This window comes from Phyllobates terribilis, unplaced genomic scaffold (genome assembly GCF_046119375.1).
Source record: "Phyllobates terribilis strain yellow unplaced genomic scaffold, ASM4611937v1 Scaffold_11__3_contigs__length_659146591, whole genome shotgun sequence".
Classification (NCBI taxonomy): domain Eukaryota; kingdom Metazoa; phylum Chordata; class Amphibia; order Anura; family Dendrobatidae; genus Phyllobates; species Phyllobates terribilis.
This window is the reverse complement of record NW_027362771.1, coordinates 370,891,634-370,906,182: the sequence shown is the minus strand read 5'-3', so window position 1 is coordinate 370,906,182 and position 14,549 is coordinate 370,891,634. Positions and strand designations below refer to the sequence as shown.

General features: G+C 47.0%; 1 protein-coding gene across 2 annotated transcripts in view; it reads right to left on the bottom strand.

Moving 5' to 3' along the window:
* Nucleotides 1-14,549, bottom strand: part of APBA2 (amyloid beta precursor protein binding family A member 2) — a 699,615-nt gene that overhangs the window by 122,873 nt on the left and 562,193 nt on the right. For both annotated transcript variants that reach the window (XM_073652927.1, XM_073652928.1), the window contains one exon: nt 584-670. In XM_073652927.1, coding sequence (XP_073509028.1) covers nt 584-670 — 87 coding nt within the window. The remainder of the gene's footprint in view (nt 1-583; nt 671-14,549) is intronic.

Below are 14,549 nucleotides of genomic sequence, written 5' to 3'. Positions count from 1 at the left end.
CACAACATAAACTGCATACAATGTTAAATAGGTCTTTTAGACCTGGTACAGTCTTGATGTGGCAGTATTTACTTTAAAAATCCATGTCACAATAGCTGTACAATCCTTTATGAAAGTTTAACTCAAACTAAGCCCACCTTGCCTAATTGACAGCTCCTCTATGTCCCTCCTACTGCTGGGATCTCACACTGCTCAGTATAAGCTGCAGCTGTCATTCAGGTTGAATGGGTGAAGACTGAATATTTTATTCTATAGCAGGAGTCATAAAATGCTTATCTTAAATATCAGGATTATATAGCAATACTGACATGAAATTTCAAAGCATATCCACCAGACTTGGTAGTCCAAAAGATCTATTTAATAATGTATACAAATTGTATTTTGAAATCTGGTAACATTTTCACATGTTATTGATGGAACGTCCTGCTTTTGTTGTAACCTCACTTATCTTCATTCATTTATACCACATTAGTCCTCACACTCTGCAGGCAATGACAGTGCTCTCTGCAGCTGCCAATGATAAATGTTCTCTCCACAAATCCCACAGCTTAGTCCTTCTGTAAGAAATAAGATGAAAACATACCTGTGTATCAGCATTTAAAACTTTGATCCTTTGTGTTGATATAAAAAGATCCACTTCTGTTAAAGTCTGAGAATCTCCTTCTGAGTTCTACAATGAGAATAAAAAGACAGCGTAAAAGATAATATTTATAAATGAACTGAGATGAATGGGATATGGAAAAAAATGATGGTTTCTGATGGTTGATTTCTATATAGTGGTTATATTAAAATCCAGCTGACAATAAATCTGCAAATTCTAGTAATCATAAAGAAAACCTGCTGAAAAAAACAAATTTTAGAAAATGTTCTTTATGCACGGCATCCTTTAACAGTTTTATCACACTGTACAGTATGTGTATGTGTGTAAGGGAGAGTAGTACATTTGAAGAATTCTTGTCAATATTTGTCATGAAAAGTAGGGTTTGCTTTTTCCTTAGGTAACCTATTTAGTTGATAGTTTGCATGGGTAGGTTACAGCTATTTTATGTTAAAGTAGCAGTACAGTGCTTTTTCTTTTATATCTTGTAACTAGTCTCACAGTATATACAGTATAATAAAGCTTGTATTACCATAGCTATTTATTCATTTCTATCTGAAAAATCATGGATTCCTTCTTTTCTATTAGGTCAGGTAATCTAATGATGGCCCCTTTGGAATGACTCACCTTTAGGTGTTTTTTAAAATGGATCACAAGAAGTTCCTAAATGAATATGAAATTGCATTGGATGTAACTCACATTTTCTCTACAAGAGGGGAATAGAAACTCCTGTTCCATATACTGATGATGATTACACAGCTCCCGTCTCAAAATTATAATGTAAAAGATAACAGCTGAAGCTCACTTGTGGGAAGGACCATAGTTTCCCCCCAGCAGACAGAACTTATGCTGGCTTTAGGGGGACTGAAATTCTGCGCTGATGCATTATGAGATTGATAGAAAAACATAGAACAATAAAATGCAGCATACAATGTTGAAATCAATATGGAGTCTGATAATAAGAATAGAGGAGGAAGAGCAGGGAAATAACTACACTACAGTATATATTCATAAAAGAAATACACAGTGTCATAGCCAATCAGGTGAGGGCGCAGGGATTGCAAAAATGTTTTATGAGCAGCTTCTTTAACATGCATGTTTATTTTGCTGCAACTTTGGTTAATGTCTCAAATGGGAATGGAGAATCAGGCAGCCGTATTACTTTTCCAATTCACTTTTCTTTGCATGTGATGTCACTAAAACTGCACCATTCCAAAAAAAAGGGAGTTCTCTTTTATGTGTGACAGAGTCACTGGTGTGATATACGAGGGGAGGTATGTATCACACAGGTTTCTCTCCTGTGTGAACTAAAACCTACTAAATTTCTGCCAGCATGTTATATGCTGGGGTTAACTCTCTTAATGGGTGTGGTTTTATGGGAATGGCAAAGAGGGTGGAAAGTCACTCACATTACCTCCCCTCAGGGTGTGGCGCAGGAAGGTTTAAATGCTCAGTCACTATTGTTTCCTGTGTGTAGTGTGTGGTCTGGAGAGGGAAGTCTCCAGGCTGTGTTGGCCTGAACCCAGAGAGCAACACCGGAGGACTGGTGTTGCTGAGACTACACTGTGCTACCTGCAGCAGGCAAAGCCTCGTTGGCTAAAAGACTCTGTTATACTTTGTCTTTTGTATTCCCGTTAACCCCTAGAGGGACTGTTTATTTTTTATGGGACGCTGCTGGAGTTTATGCCGTACAATAAACCCGTAGGAAGTTTACTCGAACTGTGTGTCCTGTGTCTGCCTCTGGAGAGCCGAGCAAGTCGCTTTACTACAGTTGGCGTGAAAGTGCTGGCAAAGATCCAGGAACACGTGTACTTGCCACAGAGAACAGTGAATGTCCTGGGTGAAGGCCGTCAGCCAAACAGAGAAGTCCGGCAGCATGGAGGAGCTTACAGTGGGTACGGAAAGTATTCAGATCCCTTTAAATTTTTCATTCTTTGTTTCATTGCAGCTATTTGGTAAGTTCTAAAAAGTTTATTTTTTTCTTATTAATGTACACTCTGCACCCCATCTTGACTGAAAAAAACAGAAATGTAGAAATTTTTGCAAATTTATAAAAAAAGAAAAACTGAAATATCACATGGTCATAAGTATTCAGACCCTTTGCTCAGTATTGAGTAGAAGCACCCTTTTGAGCTAGTACAGCCATTAGTCTTCATGGGAATGATGCAACAAGTTTTTCACACCTGGATTTCAGGATCCTCTGCTATTCTTCCTTGCGAATCCTCTCCAGCTCCGTCAGGTTGCATGGTGAATGTTGGTGGACAGCCATTTTCAGGTCTCTCCAGAGATGCTCAATTGGGTTTAGGTCAGGGCTCTTGCTGGGCCAGTCAAGAATGGTCACAGAGTTGTTCTGAAGCTACTCCTTTGTTATTTTAGCTGTGTGCTTAGGGTCATTGTCTTGTTGGAAGGTGAACCTTCGGCCAGGTCTGAGGTCCAGAGCACTCTGGAAGAGGTTTTCATCCAGGATATCTCTGTACTTGGCCGAATTAATGTTTCCTTCAATTGTAACTAGTCATCCTGTCCCTGCAGATGAAAAACACCCCCATAGCATGATGCTGCCACCCCCATGTTTCACTGTTGGGATTGTATTGGGCAGGTGATGAGCAGTGACTGGTTTTCTCCACACATACCGCTTAAAATTATCACCAAAAATTTCTATCTTTGTCTCATCAGACCAGAGGATCTTATTTCTCATAGTTTGGGAGTCCTTCATGTGATTTTGAGCAAACTCTATGCAGGCTTTCATATGTGTTGCAATGAGGAGAGGCTTCCGTCGGGCCACCTGCCATAAAGGCCCGACTGGTTAAGGGCTGCAGTGATAGTTGACTTTGTGGAACTTTCTCCCATCTTCCTACTGCATCTCTGGAGCTCAGCCACAGTGATCTTGGGGTTCTTCTTTACCTCTCTCACCAAGGCTCTTCTCCCAAGATTGCTCAGTTTGGCTGGACAGCCAGGTCTAGGAAGACTTCTGGTGGTCCCAAACTTCTTCCATTTAAAGATTATGGAGGCCACTGTGCTCTTAGGAACCTTGAGTAATGCAGAAATTATTTTATAACCTTGGTCAGAACTGTGCCTTGCCACAATTCTGTCTCTGAGCTCCTTGGGCAGTTCCTTTGAGCGCATGATTCTTATTTGGTCTGACATGCACTGTGAGCTGTGAGGTCTTATATAGACAGGTGTGTGCCTTTCCAAATCAAGTCCTATCAGTTTAATTAAACACAGCTGGACTCCAATGAAGGAGTAGAACCATCTCAAGGAGGATCACAAGGAAATGGACTTAAAATATGAGTGTCTGAGCAAAGGGTCTGAATACTTATGACCATGTGATATTTCAGTTTTTCTTTTTTAACTAAATTTGCAAAAATTTCTACATTTCTGTTTTTTTTTCAGTCAAGATGGGGTGCAGAGTGTACTTTAATGAGAAAAAAAAATGAACTTTTTTAGAATTTATCAAATGGCTGCAATGAAACAAAGAGTGAAAAATTTAAAGGGGTCTGAATACTTTCCGTACCCACTGTATCGAGAATGTAGTCCAGAGCCAGCAGCAGCAACATCAGCAGCATATGCAACAATTACAGCAACACCGGGAGCTACAGCAGCAGCAGATCCTGCAGCAGCTTTAAGGTCAACAGGAGACGACCAAACTGTTACTACAAAAGATCCAGTTGCAGCAAAAGGCGCAGCAGCAGCACCAGCAGGAGCAGCAACAGCAGATACAGATTCTGGCAGACGCCATTCAGGGCAGAGCGACCGCCTCACCCCCAGGGCCAACTGATGACTCACACGTCAGGAAGGCGGTAAGACGGGCCATGCAGAAGATGACCCCTGGGGATGATGTAGAAGCCTTTCTGACAGTTTTTGAGAGGGTGGTTGATCGGGAGAGACTTCCACCTAGTACAGTGGGCAGAGGTTCTGGCGCCATACTTGTCGGGTGAACCCCAAAAGGCATATTACGACTTGTCACTGCAGGATGCCAAGGAATACGCCAAGCTAAAGACAGAGATCTTGGCAAGCCTGGAAGTGAATATGGCGGTGAGAGCTCAACGAGTCCATCACTGGGCATATGCCTGCGACAAACCCCCTTGCTCGCAGATGTTTGACCTACTGCATCTCGTTCAGAAGTGGTTACAGCCAGAGTCCTCCACTCTGGCCCAGATGGTCGAGTGGGTGGTGATTGATTAGATTTGTGCACTCCCTTCCCAAGTCGGTACAGACTTGGGTTACCCAGGGCGATCCCCAGAAAGCAGATGACTTCATCGTCCTGGTAGAGAGGTACAAGGTGGTTGAGAAATCCCTCGGGAAACCGGACACAGTCACTTCCCCATACTGGGATACCCAAAAGGGGTGGGTTCACCATGGAAGGGGTCTAGAGCCACCACTGGGGGACGTCCCACTTCCACTGAAGGTGCCGCAAGGACGATAATTAAGGATATAGTCTGTTGGCGGTGTCACAACCCTGGACACGTAGCCGCCCGGTGTCATATATCCCCTGAGCCCATGGACTGCAGCCTAGGCAGACGGGTCTCCTATTATGCTTATCCAGCCTGCAGTTTGGACTGTTGACCCGGCGAGGGGCCACAGGCGTGTGCCGTGTCCATTAATGGAGTAAAGGTGCTTGGACTGTTGGACTCTGGAAGTCTGGTGACCTTATTCAGGGCTACCCTTCCCCTCCAGTTGGTCCCTTCCAGAACTGTGGGAATTCGGTGCATCCATGGGGATGCCAAGGACTATCCCGTGGCCACAGTGACAGTGGGAACAGACTGTGGTGCCCAGTCCCACGAGGTCTGGGTGGTTAAGGACCTGATACATCCCGTCATACTGGGCCGTGATTTTTCTTTGTTTTGGGACTTATGGGGAAGGGGAATCGGACTAAGTAGCAAGGGCAAACGCCAGGTCCCTGGAGAAGAACCCCTGACGAAGTCTCAAGTAGATGAGTTTCCACTATGCGTCATTGCCGGCGATGAAGCAAGACGGTGACCGAGGAGGCCGACCTCCCTGAGTTAGATGTGTCCGGAGAGAACTTTGGGACTGCTCAAGTTAGGGACCTGACGTTAAAGGGGACATTTGACCAGGTTACTGTATGTAATGGGGTTGCCCAAGAGCCGGGGGCCGACACCAGGTTCCCCAACTTTGCAGTGTAGGGGGAGTTGTTATATTGGGTGGCCAAACTAAGGGGCGGTGAGATAGTAGAACAGCTGTTAGTGCCGGGGCAATACAGACAGAGGGTTCTAGATATGGCCTATTCACATGTTCTGGGGGGACACCTAGGGGTCGAGAAAATTCAGGAGAGGATATTAAGAAGGTTCTCTTGGCCAGGGTGTTACAGAGAAATTCTGAACTATTGTAGGTCCTGCCCCACCTGCCAAATAACCTCTCCCTCTTCCCACTTCCGTAGTCCATTTGTTCCACTACCGGTGATAGAGATCCCATTTGAGAGGATTGCTACGGACCTAGTAGGGCCCTTAGTCAAATCAGCCCGAGACCACCAATACATTCTGGAGATTATGGACTATGCGACCCGATATCCAGAAGCGGTACCACTAAGAAACTCATCGAGTAAATGCATAGCCAGGGAACTTGTCCATATATTTGCCAGGAAAGGTCTGCCGAAGGAAATCCTAACGGACCAAGGGACCCCGTTCATGAGCAAGGTAATGAAGGAGCTGTGCAAGTTCCTCCAGATTACCCAGCTGCGAACTCTGTTTACCATCCACAGACAGACGGCTTAGTAGAGCGCTTTAACAAGACCCTGAAAGCGATGCTCAAGAAAGTCGTAGAGAAGGATGGATGTGACTGGGACTACCTGCTGACCTTCCTGCTCTTCTCGGTAAGGGCGGTTCCACAAGCCTCTACTGTTATTTCTCCGTTTGAGCCCTTGTATGGATGACATCCGCGAGGGTTCCTGGACATCGCTAAGGAAACCTAGGAAGCCGAGATTACGCCACACCGGAGCATCGTTGAACATGTCGCCCAGATGCAGGAAAGAATAGCGAAAGTGATGCCGATCGTGAAATTGCATCTCCTCCAGGCGCAGGAAGCTCAGGCAAGGGTCTATAACCGATCGGCGAGGCTGAGGCAGTTCCAGCTCGGGGACCGTGTTTTGGTGTTAATCCCTACAGTCGAGAGCAAGTTCCTGGCCAAATGGCAAGGTCCGTATGTGGTGGTGGAGAAAATCAGCGAGGTTAATTATAAAGTCCATCAGCCTGGCCGAAGAAAGTCGCACCAAATATACCACGTGAACTTGCTCAAGTCATTGCATGACCGGGAACCTGTGGAAACTCCTTGCCTGGGAGCCACTCCCAAAAGTAAGGTGGAGAAGATCACTATAGCAGAGACTCTATCACCGGCCCAGAAGCAACAGTGTCGAGAACTACTACAGCGGAATCGTGACCTGTTCTCAGAGTTGCCGGGGCATACTCAGGTGGTAGAGCATGACGTGCTAACAGAGTCACATGCAAGAGTGAATTTGAAGCCGTACCCAATTCCGTAAGCACGCCGGGAGGTGATCTCGGCCAAGGTGAAGAGGATGTTAGACCTCGGTGTAATAGAGGAGTCAAAGAGTGGGTGGTCGAGCCCAATTGTCCTCGTGCCAAAACCCAAGGGAGAGTGGATGTTTTGTAATGACTACTGCTAGCTAAATGAGGTGTCCAAGTGTGACGCGTACCCGATGCCCCGCGTCGACGAACTCATCGAGAGGCTTGAACCGGTGAGGTATGTCACCACTTTTGACCTGACGAAGGGCTATTGGCAGATCCCCATGTCCCAAACGGCCAAGGAGAAGACGGCTTTCTCGGCCCCTTGATGGGAGCTTTCAATACACTCGGATGGCATTCGGACTACAGGGGGCCCCAGCCACCTTCCAGAGGGCTATGGATCGGATCCTAGCCACACATAAGAAGTATGCTGCAGCCTACCTTGACAACATTGTAGTCTTTAGCACAGACTGGGCTAGTCACCTACCTAAACTACAGGTCATTCTGGATGCACTAAGGAAGGTGGGATTTACAATAAATCCGAAAAAAGGTGCCATTGGGAAAGAGGAGGCCAAGTACTTGGGCTATGTCATCGGGAGAGGCAAAATAAAGCCGCAAGTCAACAAAGTGGAGGTAATCCAGACCTGGCAGCAACTGCTCTCCAAGAAGCAAGTAAAAGCGTTCCTGGGAGTGGTGGGATATTACCGGCGGTTTATCCCGAATTTTGCCATGATTGCCTCGCCGCTGACGGATCTCCCAAAAGGCACCAGATCAACCATGGTGAAGTGGACAGAGGAAACAGAGACCATGTTTCAACAGCTGAAGCTAGAAATGTGTAAGCAGCCGGTCCTGGTGCACCAAACTTTAAGAAAGAGTTTGTGGTCCAGACAGATGATTCAGAGGTTGGTCTAGGAGCCATACTCTCTCAAGAGATAAATGGAGAAAAACATCCCATTCTCTATCTGAGCTGGAAGCTTTCGTCCTGCGAGAAGAGCTACGCAATAGTAAAAGAAGAGTGTGTAGCCATAAAGTGGGCCGTAGATACACTGAGATATTACCTACTAGGCCGGAAGTTTAAGTTGGTGTCAGACCATTCCCCTTTGAGATGGTTGAGGGAAAAGAGGGGTAAAAATGCCAGGGTAACTAGATGGTTCCTAGGTAGTGTTGAGCGAACATGCTCGACACTGCTCGGTACTCGCCCGAGCATCACGCTACTCGGGATGTTCGGCGAGCACCGAGCATTTCCGGGTTACTCGGGCGGGAGCTCGGGTCTCCGCCCTGAATGTTTGGCGCTCTTTACAGAGCCAATGAACATGCAGGAATTGCCAGCCAGTCACTGTAATGCTGCAGCCATGTTGGTTGTGGGCATTACAGTGATTAGCTGGCCGCACAGCGTCACCTCGAGTATTTAAAACCGGGCGCCGCCATCTTGGACACAGTCGCTCCGGATTAGACAGTGTAGGGACAGCGCTGCTGATTTAGGGAGAGATATAAACTGCGAAATAGTTAGTGTAGGGTCTGTAAAGGCTGCCAGAACAAACAAACAGTCCTTTTCAGGACTAATATCCATCCCAGATACCAGGCAGGCAGGCTGTATAGGAGACACAGTGGTTATACCAGCAAACCCTGCATTACAGTCCTGTGTGCTCCCATTGTTGAAATTGCTGGACTTAGCACCAGGTGTCGGGGGCCAGGAAAAATCATTTTTTTTCTTATCTAAATCCTCCTTTTTTTTTCCTTCTTCACACTGTACAAATACCCGTCTTATTAACCTTTTGGTGTCCCCCCCCCCCCCAAAAAAAAAAGCGTGTCTCTGATTTTTCAGACACAAATATAACTGTTGAAAATAGTCTGGTGTAGGCTAGAGAAACAGAAGTGTTGTTTTGCACTTCCACGGTTCAAACCTCTGTATTATCCATTTTGGGTCATTTGTATCTAAAAAAAAAAAAACAGTTTGAGTGTGTCGCTCACTGTTCAGCCGCAAATATCTCTATTTAAAAAAGTGTGGTATACCCCAGTAAACAATAACTGTGGTTTTGCCATCCCACGGTAAAAAAATCTCTGTTATTCAGGTTTTGGTATATTTTCCGTAAAGAAAAACAGCACTGTCTCCTGACTGTTGAGACACAAAAATATATCTGTTGAAAATAGTCTTGTGTAGGCCCGACATCTCAGTGTGGTTTCGCAGTTCCACGGGTCAAATCGCTGTACTATCCAGTTTTGGGCCTTTGGTATCTAAAAAAAAAAGCAGTTTGAGTGTGTCGCTCACTGTTCAGCCGCAAATATCTCTATTTAAAAAAGTGTGGTATACCCCAGTAAACAATAACTGTGGTTTTGCCATCCCACGGTAAAAAATCTCTATTATTCAGGTTTTGGTATATTTTCCGTAAAGAAAAACAGTAGTGTCTCCTGACTGTTGTGACACAAAAATATATCTGTTGAAAATAGTCTTGTGTAGGCCTGACATCCCAGTGTGGTTTTGCAGTTCCACGGGTCAAATCGCTGTACTATCCAGTTTTGGGCCTTTGGTATCTAAAAAAAAGCAGTTTGAGTGTGTCGCTCACTGTTCAGCCGCAAATATCTCTATTTAAAAAAGTGTGGTATACCCCAGTAAACAATAACTGTGGTTTTCCTCTTCCACGGTTCTAATCTACTCTTTATTACCCTTTTTCCATTGATAGTGCAAGTGTAAGCTATTTTACTTCATTTACAATGGGCAAGGCGCGTGGCAAGGGACGTGGAAGTGGACGTTCTGGTGATGGTTCGTGCAGAGGACGGGGCCGTGGCCAAGGTGAAAATGTGCCACAACCAACAGCCACATCTTCTCGCTCCCACTTCTTGACCGAATTACTAGGGAAGCACAGAACAACACCAGTATTGAGAACTGATCAGTGTGAACAGGTTATTAATTGGATAGCAGATAATACTTCCAGTTACCTGGGCACCACCACCTCCGGTCTGTCTTCCACATGGTCAACTCTTAGTAGCCGTGAATCTCGACCGCATACTCCTCCTCACCCTGATGCTCCTTCCTCCCACCATGCCGAGTGTCGTCAGACAGCAAGTGATCCCACACTTGGACACTCTGAAGAACTGTTCACAGGTCCATTTCCATATTTGGGCCCCTCGCCTGATACGCTTGAAGTGGTGGAAGAGGAGATCCCATGTTGCGATGCCCAAATATTTGAACAGCCACGGCCACAGGAAGTCGACGTTGGCAATCTGTCACAAGAGGTGGACAATGACGAGACACAATTGCCAGGAAGTGAGGAGGAGGATCGTGGTGCGCAAGTGGAAGAGGAGGAGGTGGTGGATGATCTAGTAACTGACCCAACGTGGAAGGAGGACATGCAGAGTGAGGCCAGCAGCACACAGGGGGAGGGAGGCAGAGTACCCCAACAGGCAGGAAGAAGCAGTGTGGTGGCCGCAGACAGAAGGCAGGCAACCGTTCCCCGTAACACCAACACGAGGGACGTTGCCAGTACAAGCGGTAGGTCTTCCAGAGTCTGAAATTTTTTAAAGACTGCTGATAACCCCAAAAAGGCCATATGTTCCACCTGCCATGCCAGCATCAGCAGGGGTGACAAAACTACCAGCCTGACCACCACCAGCATGATCAGGCACATGGCAGCAAAGCACCCGACTTTGTGGGGCAAAACCCAGGGTCCACGACCAGTGTCAGCGGGTGTCACCACTGCTTCTTCCACTGTTGTGCGTGCAATAAAACCCCCTGTTGTGTGTGCAAGGCAATCCCCTGTCCATACTGCATGTAAAGATGCCCCCTCCTCTCAGTCTTCACTTGTTATGGCAGTTTCTCAAGAAACAGCATCAACGTCCACGTCCCACCGCAGCGTTCAATTGTCCATATCCCAGACCTTTGAACGAAAGCGGAAATTCGCAGCTAACTCTCCACAGGCCACAGTCCCAAATTCGCACATTTCACGACTGCTTGCGTTGGAAATGCTGCCTTTTAAGCTGGTAGAGACTGAATCCTTCCGCAATCTTATGGTGGTGGCCGTGCCTCGGTACTCGGTCCCCAGCCGACACTATTTTGCCCGGTGTGCCATCCGCGCACTACACACGCACATGTCCCAAAGCATCTGCCGTGCCCTCAACAACACAGTTACTGAGAGAGTCCACCTGACAACGGACACGTGGACAAGTGCTTGTGGCCAGGGACGGTACATCTCTCTGACGGCACACTGGGTAAACATAGTGGAAGCCGGGACCCAGTCGGACCTTGGGACGGAACACATCCTCCCCACACCGAGGATTGCGGGCCCTATGTCAGTCAGAGGTGCCCCCACAGTGTACAGCTCCTGCGAATCCTCCTCCTCCTCCTCATGTTCAGCCTCCATCTCAGATATCACCACATCAGTTACAAGCTGGAAGCATTGCAGTACTGCCTCCGCCAAGCGGCAACAGGCTGTGCTGAAACTCATAAGCTTAGGTGATAAACCTCACACTGCTTGTGAGTTGTGGACAGCTGTGAAAGAGCAGGCAGATCTGTGGCTGAGACCGCTGAACCTACATCCCAGCATGGTCGTGTGTGACAATGGCCATAACCTGGTGGCGGCTCTGAGGCGAGGTGAGATCACACACGTACCATGCCTGGCTCATGTGCTTAACCTCGTGGTTCAGCGGTTTCTTAAATCGTACCCCGAGTTGCCAGATCTGCTCGTGAAAGTACGCCGCCTGTCAGCTCATTTTCGCAAGTCGGCTACAGCTTCCGCCGCCCTTGCTGTGTTGCAGCAGCGTTTGCAGCTTCCAGCACACCGACTGGTGTGTGATGTCCCCACACGTTGGAACTCTACCCTCCACATGTTGCAAAGGATTTGTGAGCAGAAGAGAGCAGTTGTGGAGTACCAGCTGCAACAAGGCCGTCGATATTCAGGTCAGACTCCACACATAAGACCTCAGGAGTGGACCTGGATGTCTGACATATGTACCATCCTGACAAACTTTGAGGAGGCCACCAAGATGGTGAGTGGCGATGACGCCATCATTAGTGTCAGCATCCCACTTGTCTGTCTTTTGCAACGCTCTCTGCAGAGAATTAAAGAGGAGGCATTGCAGCCAGAGTATGATGATATGGATCAAGAAGCCGTAGCGGGCGATTACACACAGCCCAGCCTCATCTCATCCCAACGTGCATTGGGGGACAATGAGGGAGAGGAGGAGGAGGAGGAAGAACAGGAGCTGCTATCATGCGTTGTAGACGGTAGTACCTGTACAAGTGTAATACCGTCGGTTCAGCGTGGGTGGCCTGAGGACAGGGGGGAGGAGGAAGAGGAGGAGGAGGAGAGCATGGTCAGTCGTCATCTTGGTGAGGACATGGAAATATTGCCCGTTACCTGTCTGGCACGCATGGCTGACTTTATGTTACGCTGCCTTAACCGTGACCCTCGCGTTGTCAAAATGTTGGGTGACAGTCATTACTGGTTGGTGACACTTGTAGACCCCCGCTACAAGGAGAACTTTCACTCTCTTATTCCTGAGGTGGAGAGGTCTACAAAAATGGGGCCGTACCAGAAGGCCCTTGCTGCAGAACTCTTAAAAAAATTCCCATCTGAACACGCTAGCGGCAGAGGTCACAGTTCGTTGCCCAACCAAGGCGTACAGGCAAGAGAGATGCAACTTCAATCCAGCAGAGGCAGGGGAACACTGTCAACGTTCTGGGACAGTTTTCTGACACCCGCCCAGCTTACAGGCCCTGAGGCACGGGGTACTCTCACAAGGAGTGGAAAGTTTCAAAAGATGGTGAGGGAGTACCTTGCCGACCGTACCAGCGTCCTCCGTCATTCCTCTGTGCCTTTTAAATATTGGGTATCCAAGCTGAACACTTGGAATGAACTCGCTCTGTACGCCTTGGAGGTCCTGGCCTGCCCTGCCGCTAGCGTGTTATCGGAGCGTGTTTTTAGTGCCGCTGGGGGAATTATAACTGATAAGCGCACTCGCCTGTCAACTGACAATGCTGACAAGCTGACCCTTATCAAAATGAACAAGGGCTGTATTGGGCCAGACTTCTCATCACCACCAAATGACAGCAGAGTAACATAAAGTCAAATCCACTGTGTTATTTCGGGAGGTGTATTCACATGCACCGCTTCACACCCACACATGGGTATACGCTTCCTCGTTTTGGCTGTTTTATCTTCTTCTCCTTATCCTCAGCCTCCACCACCACTATAACACCAGGGTGCCAGCATTGCAAGCTTCTCCGTCCTTATTTTTGACAGCTTTTGCTTGCAAGGCATAAGCAAATACTATGGGACACCCACTCCCCAATAATGGGACTTATGTTTGTAATATGCTATACTGCATGGCTCTTGTAAGGGGCATTGCAAGTTGCTCTGTCCTAATTTTTGGCAGCTTTTGCTTGCAAGGCATAAGCAAATACTATGGGACACCCACTCCCCAATAATGGGACTTATGTTTGTAATATGCTGTACTGCATGGCTCTTGTAAGGGGCATTGCAAGTTGCTCCGTCCTAATTTTTGGCAGCTTTTGCTTGCAAGGCATAAGCAAATACTATGGGACACCCACTCCCCAATAATGGGACTTATGTTTGTAATATGCTGTACTGCATGGCTCTTGTAAGGGGCATTGCAACTTGCTCCGTCCTAATTTTTGGCAGCTTTTGCTTGCAAGGCATAAGCAAATACTATGGGACACCCACTCCCCAATAATGGGACTTATGTTTGTAATATGCTGTACTGCATGGCTCTTGTAAGGGGCATTGCAAATAGCTCCGTCCTAATTTTTGGCAGCTTTTGCTTGCAAGGCATAAGCAAATACTATGGGACACCCACTCCCCAATAATGGGACTTATGTTTGTAATATGCTGTACTGCATGGCTCTTGTAAGGGGCATTGCAAGTTGCTCCGTCATAATTTTTGGCAGCTTTTGCTTGGAAAGCATAAGCAAATACTATGGGAGACCCACTCCCCAATAATGGGACTTATGTTTGTAATATGCTGTACTACATGACTCTTGTAAGGGGCATTGCAAGTTGCTCCGTCCTAATTTTTGGCAGCTTTTGCTTGCAAGGCATAAGCAAATACTATGGGACACCCACTCTCCAATAATGGGACTTATGTTTGTAATATGCTGTACTGCATGGCTCTTGTAAGGGGCATTGCAAGTTGCTCCGTCCTAATTGTTGGCAGCTTTTGATTGAAAGGCATAAGCAAATACTATGGGACACCCACTCCCCAATAATGGGACTTATGTTTGTAATATGCTGTACGGCATGGCTCTTGTAAGGGGCATTGCAAGTTGCTCCGTCCTAATTTTTGGCAGCTTTTGCTTGGAAAGCATAAGCAAATACTATGGGAGACCCACTCCCCAATAATGGGACTTATGTTTGTAATATGCTGTACTGCATGGCTCTTGTAAGGGGCATTGCAAGTTGCTCCGTCCTAATTTTTGGCAGCTTTTGCTTGCAAGGCATAAGCAAATACTATGGGAGACCCAC